The 13795-nt window shown below is 46.1% G+C and overlaps 1 protein-coding gene across 1 annotated transcript in view; it reads right to left on the reverse strand.

Annotated features, from left to right (window-relative positions):
• CUX1 (cut like homeobox 1) overlaps positions 1–13795 on the reverse strand; it is a 416613-nt gene that overhangs the window by 27178 nt on the left and 375640 nt on the right. Inside the window, exons 15-17 of the mRNA XM_090026255.1 lie at positions 4947–5083; positions 3945–4011; positions 2425–2537 (exon numbers count right to left, since the gene is read on the reverse strand). Coding sequence (XP_089882381.1) covers positions 2425–2537; positions 3945–4011; positions 4947–5083 — 317 coding nt within the window. The remainder of the gene's footprint in view (positions 1–2424; positions 2538–3944; positions 4012–4946; positions 5084–13795) is intronic.

Below are 13795 nucleotides of genomic sequence, written 5' to 3' on the forward strand. Positions count from 1 at the left end.
CAGACATCTTAGAGAATTTCACAGGAACTGTATCAGTTGGAGGGCAGAAGATCAACAACTTGTGCTTTGGTGATGAGATCAATCTGATAGCAGGGATATCTGAAGAGCTTCAAGAACTTACAGAAATGCTAGAAAAAACTGCAAAGAATGGAAATAAGCACTGAGAAAAGCAAAGCAATGACAACCTCCAAGATCACTGATAGCAATGCTGATGTGAAGATTGGTAATGAAAAACTAGAAAGAGCAACAAGTTTGAAGTATTTGGGAGCCACTATCACAGAAGACTTAACATCTGAAAAGGAAGTCAAGACCAGAATAGCCATTGCCACCAGCCAACTAACAAGCAAAAGAAAATCTGGACAAGCAGCAATATTGAACTAAAGGTAAAATCCCATCTGCTGCCTGCTGCGGTCATCTCTACGATGCTTTATGGCTCTGAGGCATGAATGTTTAATAAGAAGTTAGACACCAAAATTGTGGCATTTGAAATTTGCTGCTTTAGGAGACTGCTGCATGTCTCATACATTGAGCAACAGACCAATGAGTCTGTCAAGCAGCAAATCAGTCAAGAAATTGGAACCTACAAACTGTTGTTGGAGGTTGTGCGATGAAGGAAGCTGCAATGGTTTGAACACGCCACAAGAAGGCCAGGCACCCTTGCCAACACCATAATGCAGGGGAAAGGGCAAGAGAAAAAAGAAAAAGAAAAGCTGGGGAATCAGCAAAGCCTATAAGTATGAGGAATACACAGACATAGCTACACCTAGATGATCCCTAACCAGTGGCTGTCCAACCTCTTCTTGAACACCTCCAGTGATGGAGAGTCCACAACTTCCCTAGGCAGTCTGTTCCACTGCCTCACTATTCTAACAGTGAAGAAGTTTTTCCTGATATAACTTACTTTGCTGCAACTTCAAGCCATTGGTCCATGTCCAAGAGCTTTGCTCCAGAGTCAGTGTGCCTATAACCCATAGCTCCAAAGAAATCAGCATAAGCAACAACAGGAATGAGACAGCTGCTCCCCGCCTGTGGTTCAGCCAAGTTCTGCAATCCCTGCTGTGCGGCTCTGCCGGTGCCCTCAAGCTCCAGATGTTCCATCCAGCACATGTGCACAGAGCAGCTGAGATGAGAGGCACTCCTTGCCAATTAAGCACCACATTTGGGGTCAGGGAGGCATTTTATGCCATGGTCAGATTGGTGTGGAGTGATGGGGTTTTTGCTTTCCACTGAAGTGAGGGCACAGCCCTCTTCCTTAGATCTCCCCAGCATATTTTAACAGCCCTCACAGGAGCAAGACACTGGCCACCATTGCCCCTCTGCTTTACTTGTGGCAGGCTTGTGATCTGTGACAGATACAGTGTTAGTAATAGGTAGACAAGGATTTGTATGGGATACTTGGGACAGGGATGATCCTGCCTCATGAAGGGGGCTGGACTCGATGACCTTCAGAGGTCCCTTCCAGCCCTACTTTTCTAATGAGGAATCCTAGCGTAGAATCAGTCACGGGGGAAAAGTGATTCTGTCTCCAGGCTCCTGTCTCACTCGATGCAGGATCTTACACAGGAAGTTGGGGGCTCCACACCATAAAATCTAAACTTGCAAATGACTTCTAAAAAATGTCAAGGCAGATAATAATGTGCAGTGAATAGAGGGTGAGACAGAGCCAGAATATTTGGGTATGATATCTCTGACACCCTGCCAGGGTCTTGTTGAATTAGACTTGCGATTTTACCAGTTAAAACACTTTACTATTTGCAAGGCACCCTCTATACAGTCATCTCAATGCAGACATCCCAGAAATCTTTGCTAGGATGCCAGTTATAAACTACCACTAAAAGAGCAACAGAAAGTCAAAATTGTCTCCTGAGTGGGAACAATACTGAAGGGACAGCATGAGATTCATTAGTTTCATATTTTAGGTATCTAAGGAAGCACCATTACAAAAATGCACAATTGCTTTGTTGGAGCTTTAAGTTAATAGGATAGTAGCCTTGACTTAAGAAGCAGGTAATTTCTGAGTGATTTTGTTCATCTCTGTTAGCTTCCTAGGGCCCCAGGCTAAAACCCTTTAGAAACTCATGCCCTCTAAGTGTTAGATCAGGGTGACGGATGGCGGCAGTGGCCATCTGCCACCCTGCATCTGACTGGCCAGGGGGTGTCTGTGTGGCCCACAGAGGGACACCACTGCCCTCACCCTGCCCCGACCCTGCTCCTGAGAGGTGGCAGTGCGGGGTGGTAGGTGGCAGCGCTCTGTCCCTGCCTGCCCATGTGTACCCCCGAGGGCGTTCCCCCAAGTGCCCCCGGGGGTACGCGTACCCCCAGCTGACAACCCCTGGCCTAGGGCATGACCTTGCTGACAGCCACATGGAAAGCTCAAACTGTCTAGCATTCCCAAGTCCGGTGTTTGGGAACCCGCCAACGTACCGCCTCCAGCTCTTGGTTCCGGGCCCGGAAGCGTTCCCTCTGACTGGAGATGATGGACAGCAGGGAATCCATCTGCCCCTCAGGAAACGCAGAGCTGGGAGATGGAGGACAGCCTAGGAAGCAGAACGCATTGTGAGAAACCATTCTGGCTCAGCAGATATTCGGCGTCAACCAGACAGAGAATGTATGGGGCTTTCATGAATTTGCCCCAGGCCACACTGCCCACCTCTATGCAGGTTTCTCCTGGGAGAGAATCACCAGTGAAGACTATTCATGATGTGGTGATTCAGTGCAATCTTCAGCTGCCCTGGTCACCTCCTCAGCGCAGCAATTCCTCCTCCCCACTGGGGACAATCTCTCATGGTCTCTTTTGCAGTAGCGTTGGCCATAGAAAGGACCTCTGCAGCTCAACCAGCTCTGATTTGGCCCCTTCTCTCCCTTTCCATGGCTGATAAAATGCTGCTGTTCACTTCTCAGTGTACCCTGATAAAATATCTCCCTTTCAGCCTCATTTAAAACCTTACAGGCTGCTTTCTCGACTAAAACCACCACCTCATTTACTGCACCCAGGGTTGGGAACTGCACTGTGAAATTTCCCTGTGTGCGCATGGCTGTGGCTGGATTATAAGCAACGCCAGCATGTAGCCCAACTGGATGGCCAACTCCTAGAATGGCCTATTGAACAAGATGAAGCGTCTCAAGGGTTTTTCTCCTGGACGCCAGATGATAAATACATCCGAGAAGGCTGTGACTCAATCAGTCTGCACAGTGGAGCTATTCATAGCAGCAGGATGGGTGGCTGCTGGTTGTTTTGCTTGGTAGAACTGTTGCCATGATATTGTTTATCATGCATTTTCAAAACCTTTCAAAACAAAAAGGAAAGGAAACGGGTTCTTTCCAGAGGAGCCAACCATCATTATTTATTTGATTCATTTTTTCCTGCAGACCTCCAAGCAAACAGCAAATGTAAAGGAAACATTTAGCTTGCTTGCCCTGGAGGGGATTCAGTGTGGAAAGACCAAAAGTCAAAGCGCATGGTATGTTAGTTCCAGCTGAATTGTGTGCGTGCACGAATGTGACAGCAGTGTTGCAGCAAGAAGGAATGGGGCCCCACACTGATGTACTCTGTTGCCCAGGCCCTTGCTTACAGCAGCAGCAGAGACAGGTAGTGCTCTTGACCTGTTCCTCAAGACCGTCCATGTCTGCTCTCCAGCAAGGCAAAAATCGCTGCAGCAGATTAGACACAGGGCGGAAACTGCCTTCTGCATGCAAGTGTGCTTTTGGGATGAGAGTCAGTGCCCACAGACAGCAACTGCTAGAAACACTGCAGCAGTCTGATCCAGCAAAAGCAATGAAAGCAATAGTATAGGAGCAGCAGCTGACAGGGGCTGATCTTGAGGGATGCACTCTCACAAACCAATAGAAGTTGTGACCCTCTGTTGAGTCCCAGCTCTTGCATTAAACTCCTTGGATTGTTACACAGCTCCCAAAGCAATAACTGACTCACTTTAGGCTCTTACCATAAAAAAGGGCTGTAGCTTCCTTGATGGGTTCAGGGATCTTCTCTAAACTGTGCACAGCAGCACCCTGGATGGAAAAATCAAAAGCAAAGATTTTTCAGGGAAGGTGTAGGCCAGGTCCTATGGTAATGCAGGGAATGCCACGCCTGAGCAGAGCAATTGTCCATCAGATGCATCACCCTGACCCCTACAGTGACTCAGACCAGACGCTCCATGGGAAAGCATAATCTCAAAACAGGTTTCATGCTGCAAACAACTACCAGGTTTATGGGGAGGTACAGACCTCAATTGTGCAAATGGTGAGAGGTAAAGTCCTTTCCAAGAGATACAAGTAAAACAGAACAAACTGGACTGCAATGTGACAGCTCTGATAACACAGGGGCACATGATAAGAAGGCACCTTGAGCTGAACTTTCAACCCGAGTCTTATTGAAATGTTAGGGTAAATTTGTGGCAACTTTCTGCCATCCCTCTTCCCAGCAGACTTCCCTACCTATGTTGAAACCCATCTCATTGCCTCAGCACATCTGGCAAACTCTTGTGTGGCCACAGCTGTAGTACCCGAGTCCCAAGTGTGCAATGAAATCGTTCTAGGGTTGCATGTATTTGGGGGCATCTCAGACCAAGGGAAACTAGTGTTTGAGAGAAATAAAAAGCATTCATTGAAAGCACTGTCTCGAATACCATGGAGAGGTGGAGGGAGGTTTTCGGTGATCATGGGAATGAGATGGGAAGAAGAGGAATGGCAAAGCACTGTGCCTGTGGCAGCAGAGTGGGAGGTCTGGGAACAGAGATGGTGAAGGAGCATAAAGGGACTGCTTCTTCAGCTGCTTGCAGGCTGTAGCAAGATATCAAAAACAACCTCTTGTCCTGCTTGGGAACCATGTTGGTCCTCAGCCTCTGCTTATCCTAGTGGCCGTTTTTGTTTCAGATGCCCTTTGCTGAACAGGAAAGGAGCTTTAGACATCAGCGGATCAGCAAATTCAGGACCTCCAGAATTACCTCAGCATCAGGGCGATGCACTGCAGACATGGACTGGATAGTGCTGAGGTCGTGCTCCAGCTTGGTGATGAGCTCCTTCTGGCCAGCAACAGTAGAAACAGCTTCTGTGAACTGGATCTGCAGCTCAGCGCAGCGTACTGCAAAACAAAGCCCAGGAAATGGGCCCGTCAGCAAGAAGGTGATAGCCTGACTCCCTTTTCCTCTCCCGCTAGTCTTGCTATTGGTCGAGAGGGTCTCAAACGGCGCACCACCAATTTAAAATGATCCAACCTTAAATACCACCAGCCAGTTTTTGTCATGTAAACTAATTTTAATAAATCTGTTAACACGTACCACTGACAGGTGGTCTGCATACCACTGGTGGTACCCGTACCATTGACTGGGGACACATGAACTGTGTGTGGTCCTGGAGTTTGCTAAAAGACGGAAAAAGCCCTGGAGTTTCTCTCAAATTCTACATCTCAGCATAGTGGGTGGTCAGTAAAACAACCCTACAATGTGCTGGACACAGGTGGACCTCAGCTCCCGGGTGTGGATTTCCATCAGCATTGCTCAATTCATTTGCTGGACTGGTGAAGCACAGGTTGGCCACTGGGGTTTGCTTTGACTAAGTGAAAGGGGGCTGAATCCTAATCAGAACTTCCCCACTGTGCAGGAGAGATTTTGGACCTGGACTTCAGGCTCAGACCAATCCTTGTTGCTCAGTCTGAGATTAAATAGTCTTGGAGACCCTGTAGCAAGAGGAACAAAATCACCCGAGCATCGTTCTAAAAAAGTAATGCTAGGAGACTATCAGAAGAGGACATCACCTTACATCCAGCACAGGTATCTTCAGATAGAGCACAAATGGAGTTTTCTACTTCCCAGCTCCTCAAGCTTTGGTTTGATCTGAGAATCAAGCTAGGCCTTGTCCTCCTTGTTGCTTTTCAACAGTGGAAAACATTTTAGGTTACATTAGGGCTGGGTGTCCCACCTAGAAAGCCCCACTATGTACAGTGGTTTTGTACAGGTGGTGCCGACTAGAATTTGGCAGCATGCTTTGCTGATGCACAAGGAGTCAGATCCAACTTTCCCTCTGAGCTCTGCAGGGCTTATAGACACAATCAGCAGTTAAAACTTATTTTAATCCTTAAAGTCATCTGAACCGCCTGGGGCATTTAAGGCAGCGGGTGGCATTTAAGGTGTGATTTTACTCTGAAAACATAGCAAGCATTTTCTCGAAAGCTCTACCAGCAAAAAGGACTGAATAGATGTTCTCCAAAATCTGCTCAGCCAACAGAGCTACTCCGGTGTATAGCACAATCCACTAAAGACCAAAGCTGGGGCCTGGGATGAAAACGCCTATTGATTAGTAATGTTGTCACCATATTCCTCCCTCTACACCAAGTGGCTAGCTTCCAAATGAATTTCTCTTTTAGCATGATTTGTGCTTGTACCTGTTACTGGTGTTAGGACATGCCAGCTCCAGCTTATTATAAATACTATTCTAGCGATATAGATTTAGATCCTGCAGTTTTCACACAGACAAAACTTCTGTTGACCTTAGCAAAGGCTGTGGGCTCAGGCCTACAGGGTATGAATCTTCAGGTGGGCCAAAGCTCAGCTAACAGCTGTGAGACTCCCTCGGTGAGGCTACACCTACTGATTATTCACTTGAATTCCAAAGAGCCGGGAGGCAAAACGCTCATTTAACACAATCAGGTAAATCAGAGCTGCTCAGGCTCCACATGAAGGAGCCACAATAGGGAAGTTCACAGGAAGAGGAGGGAAGTCAGAACAGATCCTGTGCCGCTGGGGCCTCCGCCCCCCCCCCCCCCCCGAAATCATCAAATAAAACCTCACTTTGAGCAGCATAATGTGATGGCAGCAAAATCCCCCGCCCCACCCCACCCCACCCCACCCACCACTTGGCCTGGTTTGGAGTTTTGCTGCAAACACAACTGTAAGCCTGGAAAGCTCAGCTGCAGCATGTGATGTTTAGATAGAGTCAAGGTTGGGCTATGACTCTAACACTGCAGCCCACAGACTAGGTGAAATGCAGTGTTCGTGACAGCCCTCCCAGGAGATTTTGGTCTTGCTAGAATCAGCATCCCACATGCCAGAACTGACGTACCACCCTCCCACATCCCTTTGCCACCCACAAAGACCAGGCTATCCTGCTCCCCTGCCATCGTTTATCCTTTGTCATGATAGGGGTATCCTACCTGCAGCTCGAAGGCTATTTCGTGGTATAGACAAAAGGGGCACAGTGCTGAGAACCAGGAGAAATGGTTTCTCGCTCAAGTTCTGACAGCAACTCAGTCTGCTCTAGGGGTCACTGGCATTTTTTGTTTTTGCTGTGCTCCTGCCTCAGAGGAATTGTGAGGATTATTTGCTGGAGAGTCAGAGATGCCTTAATACAAGGTGCTGCTTTAGTGCAAATCACTATTTTTTTTTTGTAGGCAACCACTACAGCAATTTTTTAAAATCAGGCCGGAGAATGATGGCAGGGAAATATGGGTGACACACAGCAACCGCAGTGGTATTATTTCTTTTTGCTGCATTTATGTTGAAATTCTATTATCCAACACTTCACAGCTTCTGGGCTTTTGTGGGCTAAGACATAAATGCTAAGACAAAAAAAAAGGCTGGTACCACTAGAGGTCACTGTGACTTAAGAAATGGGGGGGGAGGGGGGGGTTGTTCATCTGTGTTCTGCAAAACATTTGTGCTTCGCAGAACCCTTTAATTAATTACAGTCATAGAATATTTCCTGACACAAAATATTTGCAGCAGTAAGATTCAGAAATAACAAAGCCTCTTCCCTAAAGTTAATGATTTAATTGACTTTTAAATCACATTAAAGTGTAACTGGGAATTTGCCATTAACAGGCAGGAACAATTCTGCTCTGTGCTCAGTGATGGAAAAGAATTCACCGACTCCAGTAAAGCAGGATTGCCCCAGCTGATAGAGGTGGAAGCAGAGAGTGCCAGGACCCATGCACGATGGTCAGAGGACTGTACACTCAGGAAAGGAGAAGACCTTCACTTTTTGTGTAGGGAGGGTGGCGAAGGGAAGAGAAACACCGCCAGCCTTCCTGGGTGCTGTGCTTTTGGTGCTCTCTTAGGGAGTGTGTCAAAAGACCCAGGCAATCTGCTGAGCTTGTCACAGAAGAGAGATGGTCACAGAGGACTTGGAGGTAGGGGTCCTCCAATGAATGTGGGTCACATAACCACTAGGCCTGTGCAAAGCTTCAACCTGGCAGAGACACAGCCCAATTTGGGGGCTGAATCTCAGAATCCAAATCGAATCAGAAGACCCTTTATTCTCTTTGAATTGCATGGGAATCCTCCAAATCGATTTGGAGAGATTCGGAAAGATTTAACAATTCAGAGACAGACACAGCTTTAAGTGTTTTTTCTACATACCTCTAGGTAGCAGGGGCTCACGAATGCAGTGGTGCTGGGGCGCATGGAGTGCCCCACAGAAGCACGTGGGGCTCCCCAGCGCACTTGGCAGCAGACCTGGAAGTGGACCAGAAGCACTGGTCCACTTCCAGGAACCCCCCACTCCCCTTTGGCTCAGTGACTGGTGCCTCTTGGGCCTGGGGGGACACCCTGGATCCTCCCACAGCGGATTGCCGAGTCGGGGGGAGAGATGCCCCCGTGCGCTTGGCAGCGGACTTGGAAGTGGACCAGAAGTACTTCCAGGTTCGCCACCAAGCACGTGGGACACTCCATCTGCCCCAGCATTGCAGCGTTCATGAGCCACGCTGCTACCTTGGGGCATGTAGAAAAAACATTAAAGCTGTGTCTATGTCTGAATCGCCAATTCTCTGAATCAGCATTGAATCTTCAGATTCGGATTTGGCCAGATTGGATCAGGGACAGTGATCCGAATCAATTAATTGACTCACTGTCCCTGATTTGGGCTAAATCTGAATCCGAATCAAGTAGGGCCTGTTTTGCACACCCCTAATAACCAGTCCATCATTTCGTCAGTCTGAACTTTAAATTTACCAATTATCATTTTGCACTTAGGGATCAAATTAGTTTGATGCTGTTGCAGAACCTTTTCTTGGCTGCATTTTAGCAGCCGGATATTGTGTCAGGGTAAGAGCAGAATGAGAAATGACTCCGTTATATTACTTGGCACTGACACAGCATTATCTATTTGAGCATCTCCAAGTTCTTTACAGAGATCCCTCAGTAACACTAGCCCCATTTTGCAGTTGTGAAGGCTGAGGCAGAAAAAGCCAGGGGACTGACTCAGTCTCACAGCACAACTGCTAGTTTCCAGCTCAAGCTAGTGGGCAATGCTGCTGACCAATGTAGGAAAAAATCATTGTAATCAATTTCTCTGGCTCTAAGGACTCAGTCTGTATTTACAAATGCACCCTTCCTTATGAGGTCACATGTAAAAGAAAACAGATTTCTCCCTTTGCTTCGTTTTCTGTATTTGTTTGTTTTAAGCTGTAGTAGTCACAAGAACAAGCTCTGACTTCCTGTTTGTAGGCAGACCAGAAAGCTGGCATAAGACTTCCCTCTCCCCCTCCTCTCCCCTTAGCTTTTTCCTCAAGCGATTCTCAGTGACTCGAGGTTGGACAGGTTGCCTGGTTTTTTTTTTCTTTTTAAAAAAGAAAAGAAAAATCAGAAAAGAATCTGCCTCCTTCTCCAATCTGCTGAGTTTTAAATGGATTAAAAACTCTTCCTCATTTGCTCAGGTTTCACTTCCCCAGTATTACTCATGTCCACAGTCTTACTAATTCACAAATTATCCACAGGTCTTCCAGGAAAACAAGATCGGCAAGAACCGAGCTTCTGAAGAACAACCCAAGCAGAGCCTCTCTGCCCTTTCTTCTCACTCTCCAAGCTCTTTATGTTCTCAAGAACAAGCAAAACACATTTTTTTTGTTTCCCTGAGGATCAGCTTTGGACTCACGGGCACTCTAGCCTGAGACCCCCATTATTAAGTCTTAAGCCTTCAGTTAGAAAAAAAAAAATCAGCAATTTTCCTCTGTACATTGCTGCATAACTCTTCAGACTCACAAACAGATGAAGCTAGTTTAAGATAAGTGAATTTTCACTGCCTGTTCAGTTGATCATACTCCAGTGAATCACTGGACCAAGCAGCTGAAATCAAGGAAAAACAGTTTTAAGCTGTGCAGCTCATTCTCAAACTGGGTGGCCGAGCGCCTGCGTGAGGGTCCCAAAGCAGCGTCCAGTCACTAGGCCTCTCAACCCTTTCATGACTCTGTTAAGGGTGGTGACGAACTAAAACAATTGGGCAATCTAACGCACTCAATCATCAGCATCCGCAAAATAACAAGACCCCCTGAAACCTGTCCTTCTGCCTGTTGGTGCTGTCTGGCATTGGTGATTTTTACCTGCTTACTCACAGATGAAACACTAAGCAGCTGGGAATGAAAGATTACCGAGGAATCCTATGCTTTCAGAAAAGTACTTAACGAGGCAACAGACAGAGCAAAAGGGAGCTCAGTTCCTGGTTTTTGTATGAGGTTCGTGTGACAAGAAGGCACAGAATTAAATCTTCGCTTGTGCAAGATGGAGAATCTGGGCCTTTGTGTTTGGTGTCTGTTGTGCTCGCGTTCCTTCTCCATTATTACAGCAGCTTAAAGGGGACATATCATAGGAATCTGCCCCAAACATTAACATTTCCTTTGTTCCATTGACTGTACTATACAGACTCTTCAAAGGGAAACAACTCAACTTCACCATGCCTCTGCAGAGCACGTAATGCAAGACCGACACAAACCAAATCTACGCTTCCAAAGAAACCTGAGCTCTGGGGTGTCCGAAATCCCAAATGAAATTTTGCTGTGGTGCCATCTCTCATGTTAATATTCAAGCCTAGTCTTAAAATTAATTAAGTTAAAGGCAATTGCACAACTTTTACTAGAGGAGCTGGTGAGCTAGAGTCCCCAGTTTGGACTTTAGCCAGGTGGCTGAAGAACTTCCCTGGAGGAGGGTTGGGCTGCCACATGCTGAGGAAAGAATCAAACCTTCTGGGTCTCCAGCTTCCTGGGCAAGTCACTGACCTTGGACCTCCTGTTTTAAAATAAAATGAATGACCTCACCCTATTTTTAAACAGATGACTTGGACATCTACACCCAAGGAGAGAGTTGCAGCAAACACCTCCCTGCACCTTGGAGTCAGGTGAACAAGCTCTGGGATGTGTGGGATTTTTAGCATCTCCCAGAGGACTAGCCATTTTTGGATTTAAGGTGCCCAGCACTCCACAAGCACTGTACAGAGAGCTTAAGCACCAAATGCTGGGCTGGGTACCCAAAGCCTAAAAGGCATGGCAATGCTGAGCATCATAACACCCAAGCCTTTTTGTGATGCAGCCCTTAGTCTAATTAGGAGGGGGTGAGGAATAATGGACATTTAGGAGGAAAACTGGAACCCATTTATCCAAAGAAGAAAATATCTAAAAAGACCACCTGGAAATAGTCTCCCTGGAAACAGAAGTGACAAATACAACCTCCTTGATTTAAGAAAGGAAACACGTCACATCATAACAAGTGAACGCACCCGTTATTTAATTCCTTTGGTAGGAGAGCTTAGAAGGACCTCTGAGTTGCTGAACTTTTGGCCTGTTCAAACTCTTACTGACAACAATGGAGTTGGATCAAGCCCTTTGTAAGGACTGGTCATTTAGGAAGAACTTTTCTGAGAAGGATTACCGAAGAGGATCACTTAACAACTGGCTGGCAGGAATGAATATAGACATTCCCCGAGCAAAGACTGCCGAGGAGGAGAACAATAGTACTGAATACCTTTAGGGCGTTATTCAAAATCTCAAATCTCATATGAAAACTCCTGCCAGTCTGTGCTTCCGAAATTCTTTTGCCACCTCAACTGGAAAGCATTTGGGCTGATGGCATTGTTTCCCAAACTGTGAGGAGAGAGATGGGGCAAAAATGTCGCCAGTGAAATCTGGACTGTTTTGCAAAATCTGGTAGCATTTTGTAGTGTATATTTGTCCCACTCCTGTCTGCGATCACATCATCAGCTTTAGGATAGAACAGGGCTTCCCTTCCTCAAACAGGAGGTTAAAATTCTCCTGAATATCAAGGGAAAAAAATCTTGTCCCAGAGCCTGGGATGATCCTTTAACTACAGCAGTTATGAATCCAGCAGATGTACACACATCAGGGGCATGTGTGTGACAATTTGTAAGAGTGGTAAGAGCTTTGAGTCATGAAAGAACCCTAGTGATTGGATTCTCTTGGCAAATCATCCAAAATGTATAACATCTGTTTTCACAGATGGAGAAAAATGAGACATAAACAACTTAGTTGGAAGGTATGAGACCAGACATAAATGAGAAGAAATCATTTTATTCCATGAAGTGAAAGCTTGATTTCTGATTGTTGAGAACATCTTGAGTGTAGATAACAAAACAGAAGTGGTCTGGGAAGGCAGAAGAGCCTTTCTTTGGAAAAAAACCCCCTCTCGTTTATTCTCTTAGAAACAGACGGACAGAAAGACAGACGTGCATTGAAACACGAGTATCTTTGGGTTTTAAAATTACTCGACTGACTGAACAAATGCTGTTATAGAGATTAACTGGTGATGCTCAGAGTATAAAAGGTTAGAAACTGGAGCACAGGGCCTGTGACCCACTGGAAGTCAAAGGCAGTAAATTCCAAGGTCATTTGGAGCAGTTGGTTCAAGAACTACGCTTGTAAAGCAAAAACTTTAATTTCCTAATGGGACAGCAGATTCTGGAAGGACAATCCTGTTTAAATATTATGCTATTGGTGGAGGCAAAGTATAGCTGTCATAACTCCATGCACAATGCTCTGGGAAGCTTAGGTGAAGGGCACCTGCTCAGATTTTCCATCTGCCCAAACTTCACTGATCATGTCTGCAAGGATTAGGAGTCCTTGCTACAATTCTTGCTGCAAGAGCACTAGGCTCTCCACTGCCCACATGGTACTAAGGTACACTGAAGCAGTCTGAAAGGAGCATTAAAAGTTATTTTTTAGCACAGAGTAACTGAGAAAAGGAAAGCAAGAGACTTCTTTCCCTGGAGCTCTGCTCCTCTTTTAAGAGGCCTGGAGGTAATGGGTATAGCACTGGACATCTAGAGTCACTTAGCTGAAATACAATTCTGTATCTCTGTTGTGAGGAAGCCATGCTCCTCATTAGCAAGGCTGCTTGGTTTCCCACACTTTGTATGGGAAAGGATACAAGGTGCAGACAATCCATTCTTCTCCCATCTCAGTTCAGCTCAGCAGACACTCATCTCAGCAGACACCTAGTCTAAGATGCAAAGAGCCAAGGATTTCAAAGCAAAGATTCGGGTCAGGAGGCTTCCAACAGGAAAGCAGTGTGAGGCCCTCAACAAAGGACCTGCATGCACTTCCATATATGTCAGAGCGTACACCCTCTTCAGTCCCATGTTCAGCACTTTGTATGTTGTTACAGACCTTTCCATAGCCTCCACTCTTGCCTTTCTGTATAGGAGCCATTCATTTGACTTTACCCTTCATTCCCCCTTTGGGGTCAACTGACTTGGCTCTGCACTGCAGCAGCAAAGACACAGGAGTGTGGATAGTTTTACTTTCTTTTCTAGACACTGAATCAGCACCAGTGAAATCAGTCTTTCAGCCTAACAAAGCATCATTAATAGTTGCCTCACTGAGGTTTAAATTAATCTGTAGGTAAAAGGTTCTTTGGGTAGATGTGATATCTTTTATTAGAGCAACTGAGTAGTTGGAACAAAGGTCTTTGCAAGCTTTTGGGCACGAGTACCCTTCTTGAGGCATAGGGACTCTGACTTATTCAGTCTTCCTATGCTTGAAGAAGGGTACTTGTGCCCGAAAGCTTGCAAAGACCTT

The sequence above is a fragment of the Crocodylus siamensis genome, chromosome 13 (assembly GCF_052110815.1).
Source record: "Crocodylus siamensis isolate JL-2025a chromosome 13, ASM5211081v1, whole genome shotgun sequence".
Classification (NCBI taxonomy): Eukaryota; Metazoa; Chordata; order Crocodylia; family Crocodylidae; genus Crocodylus; species Crocodylus siamensis.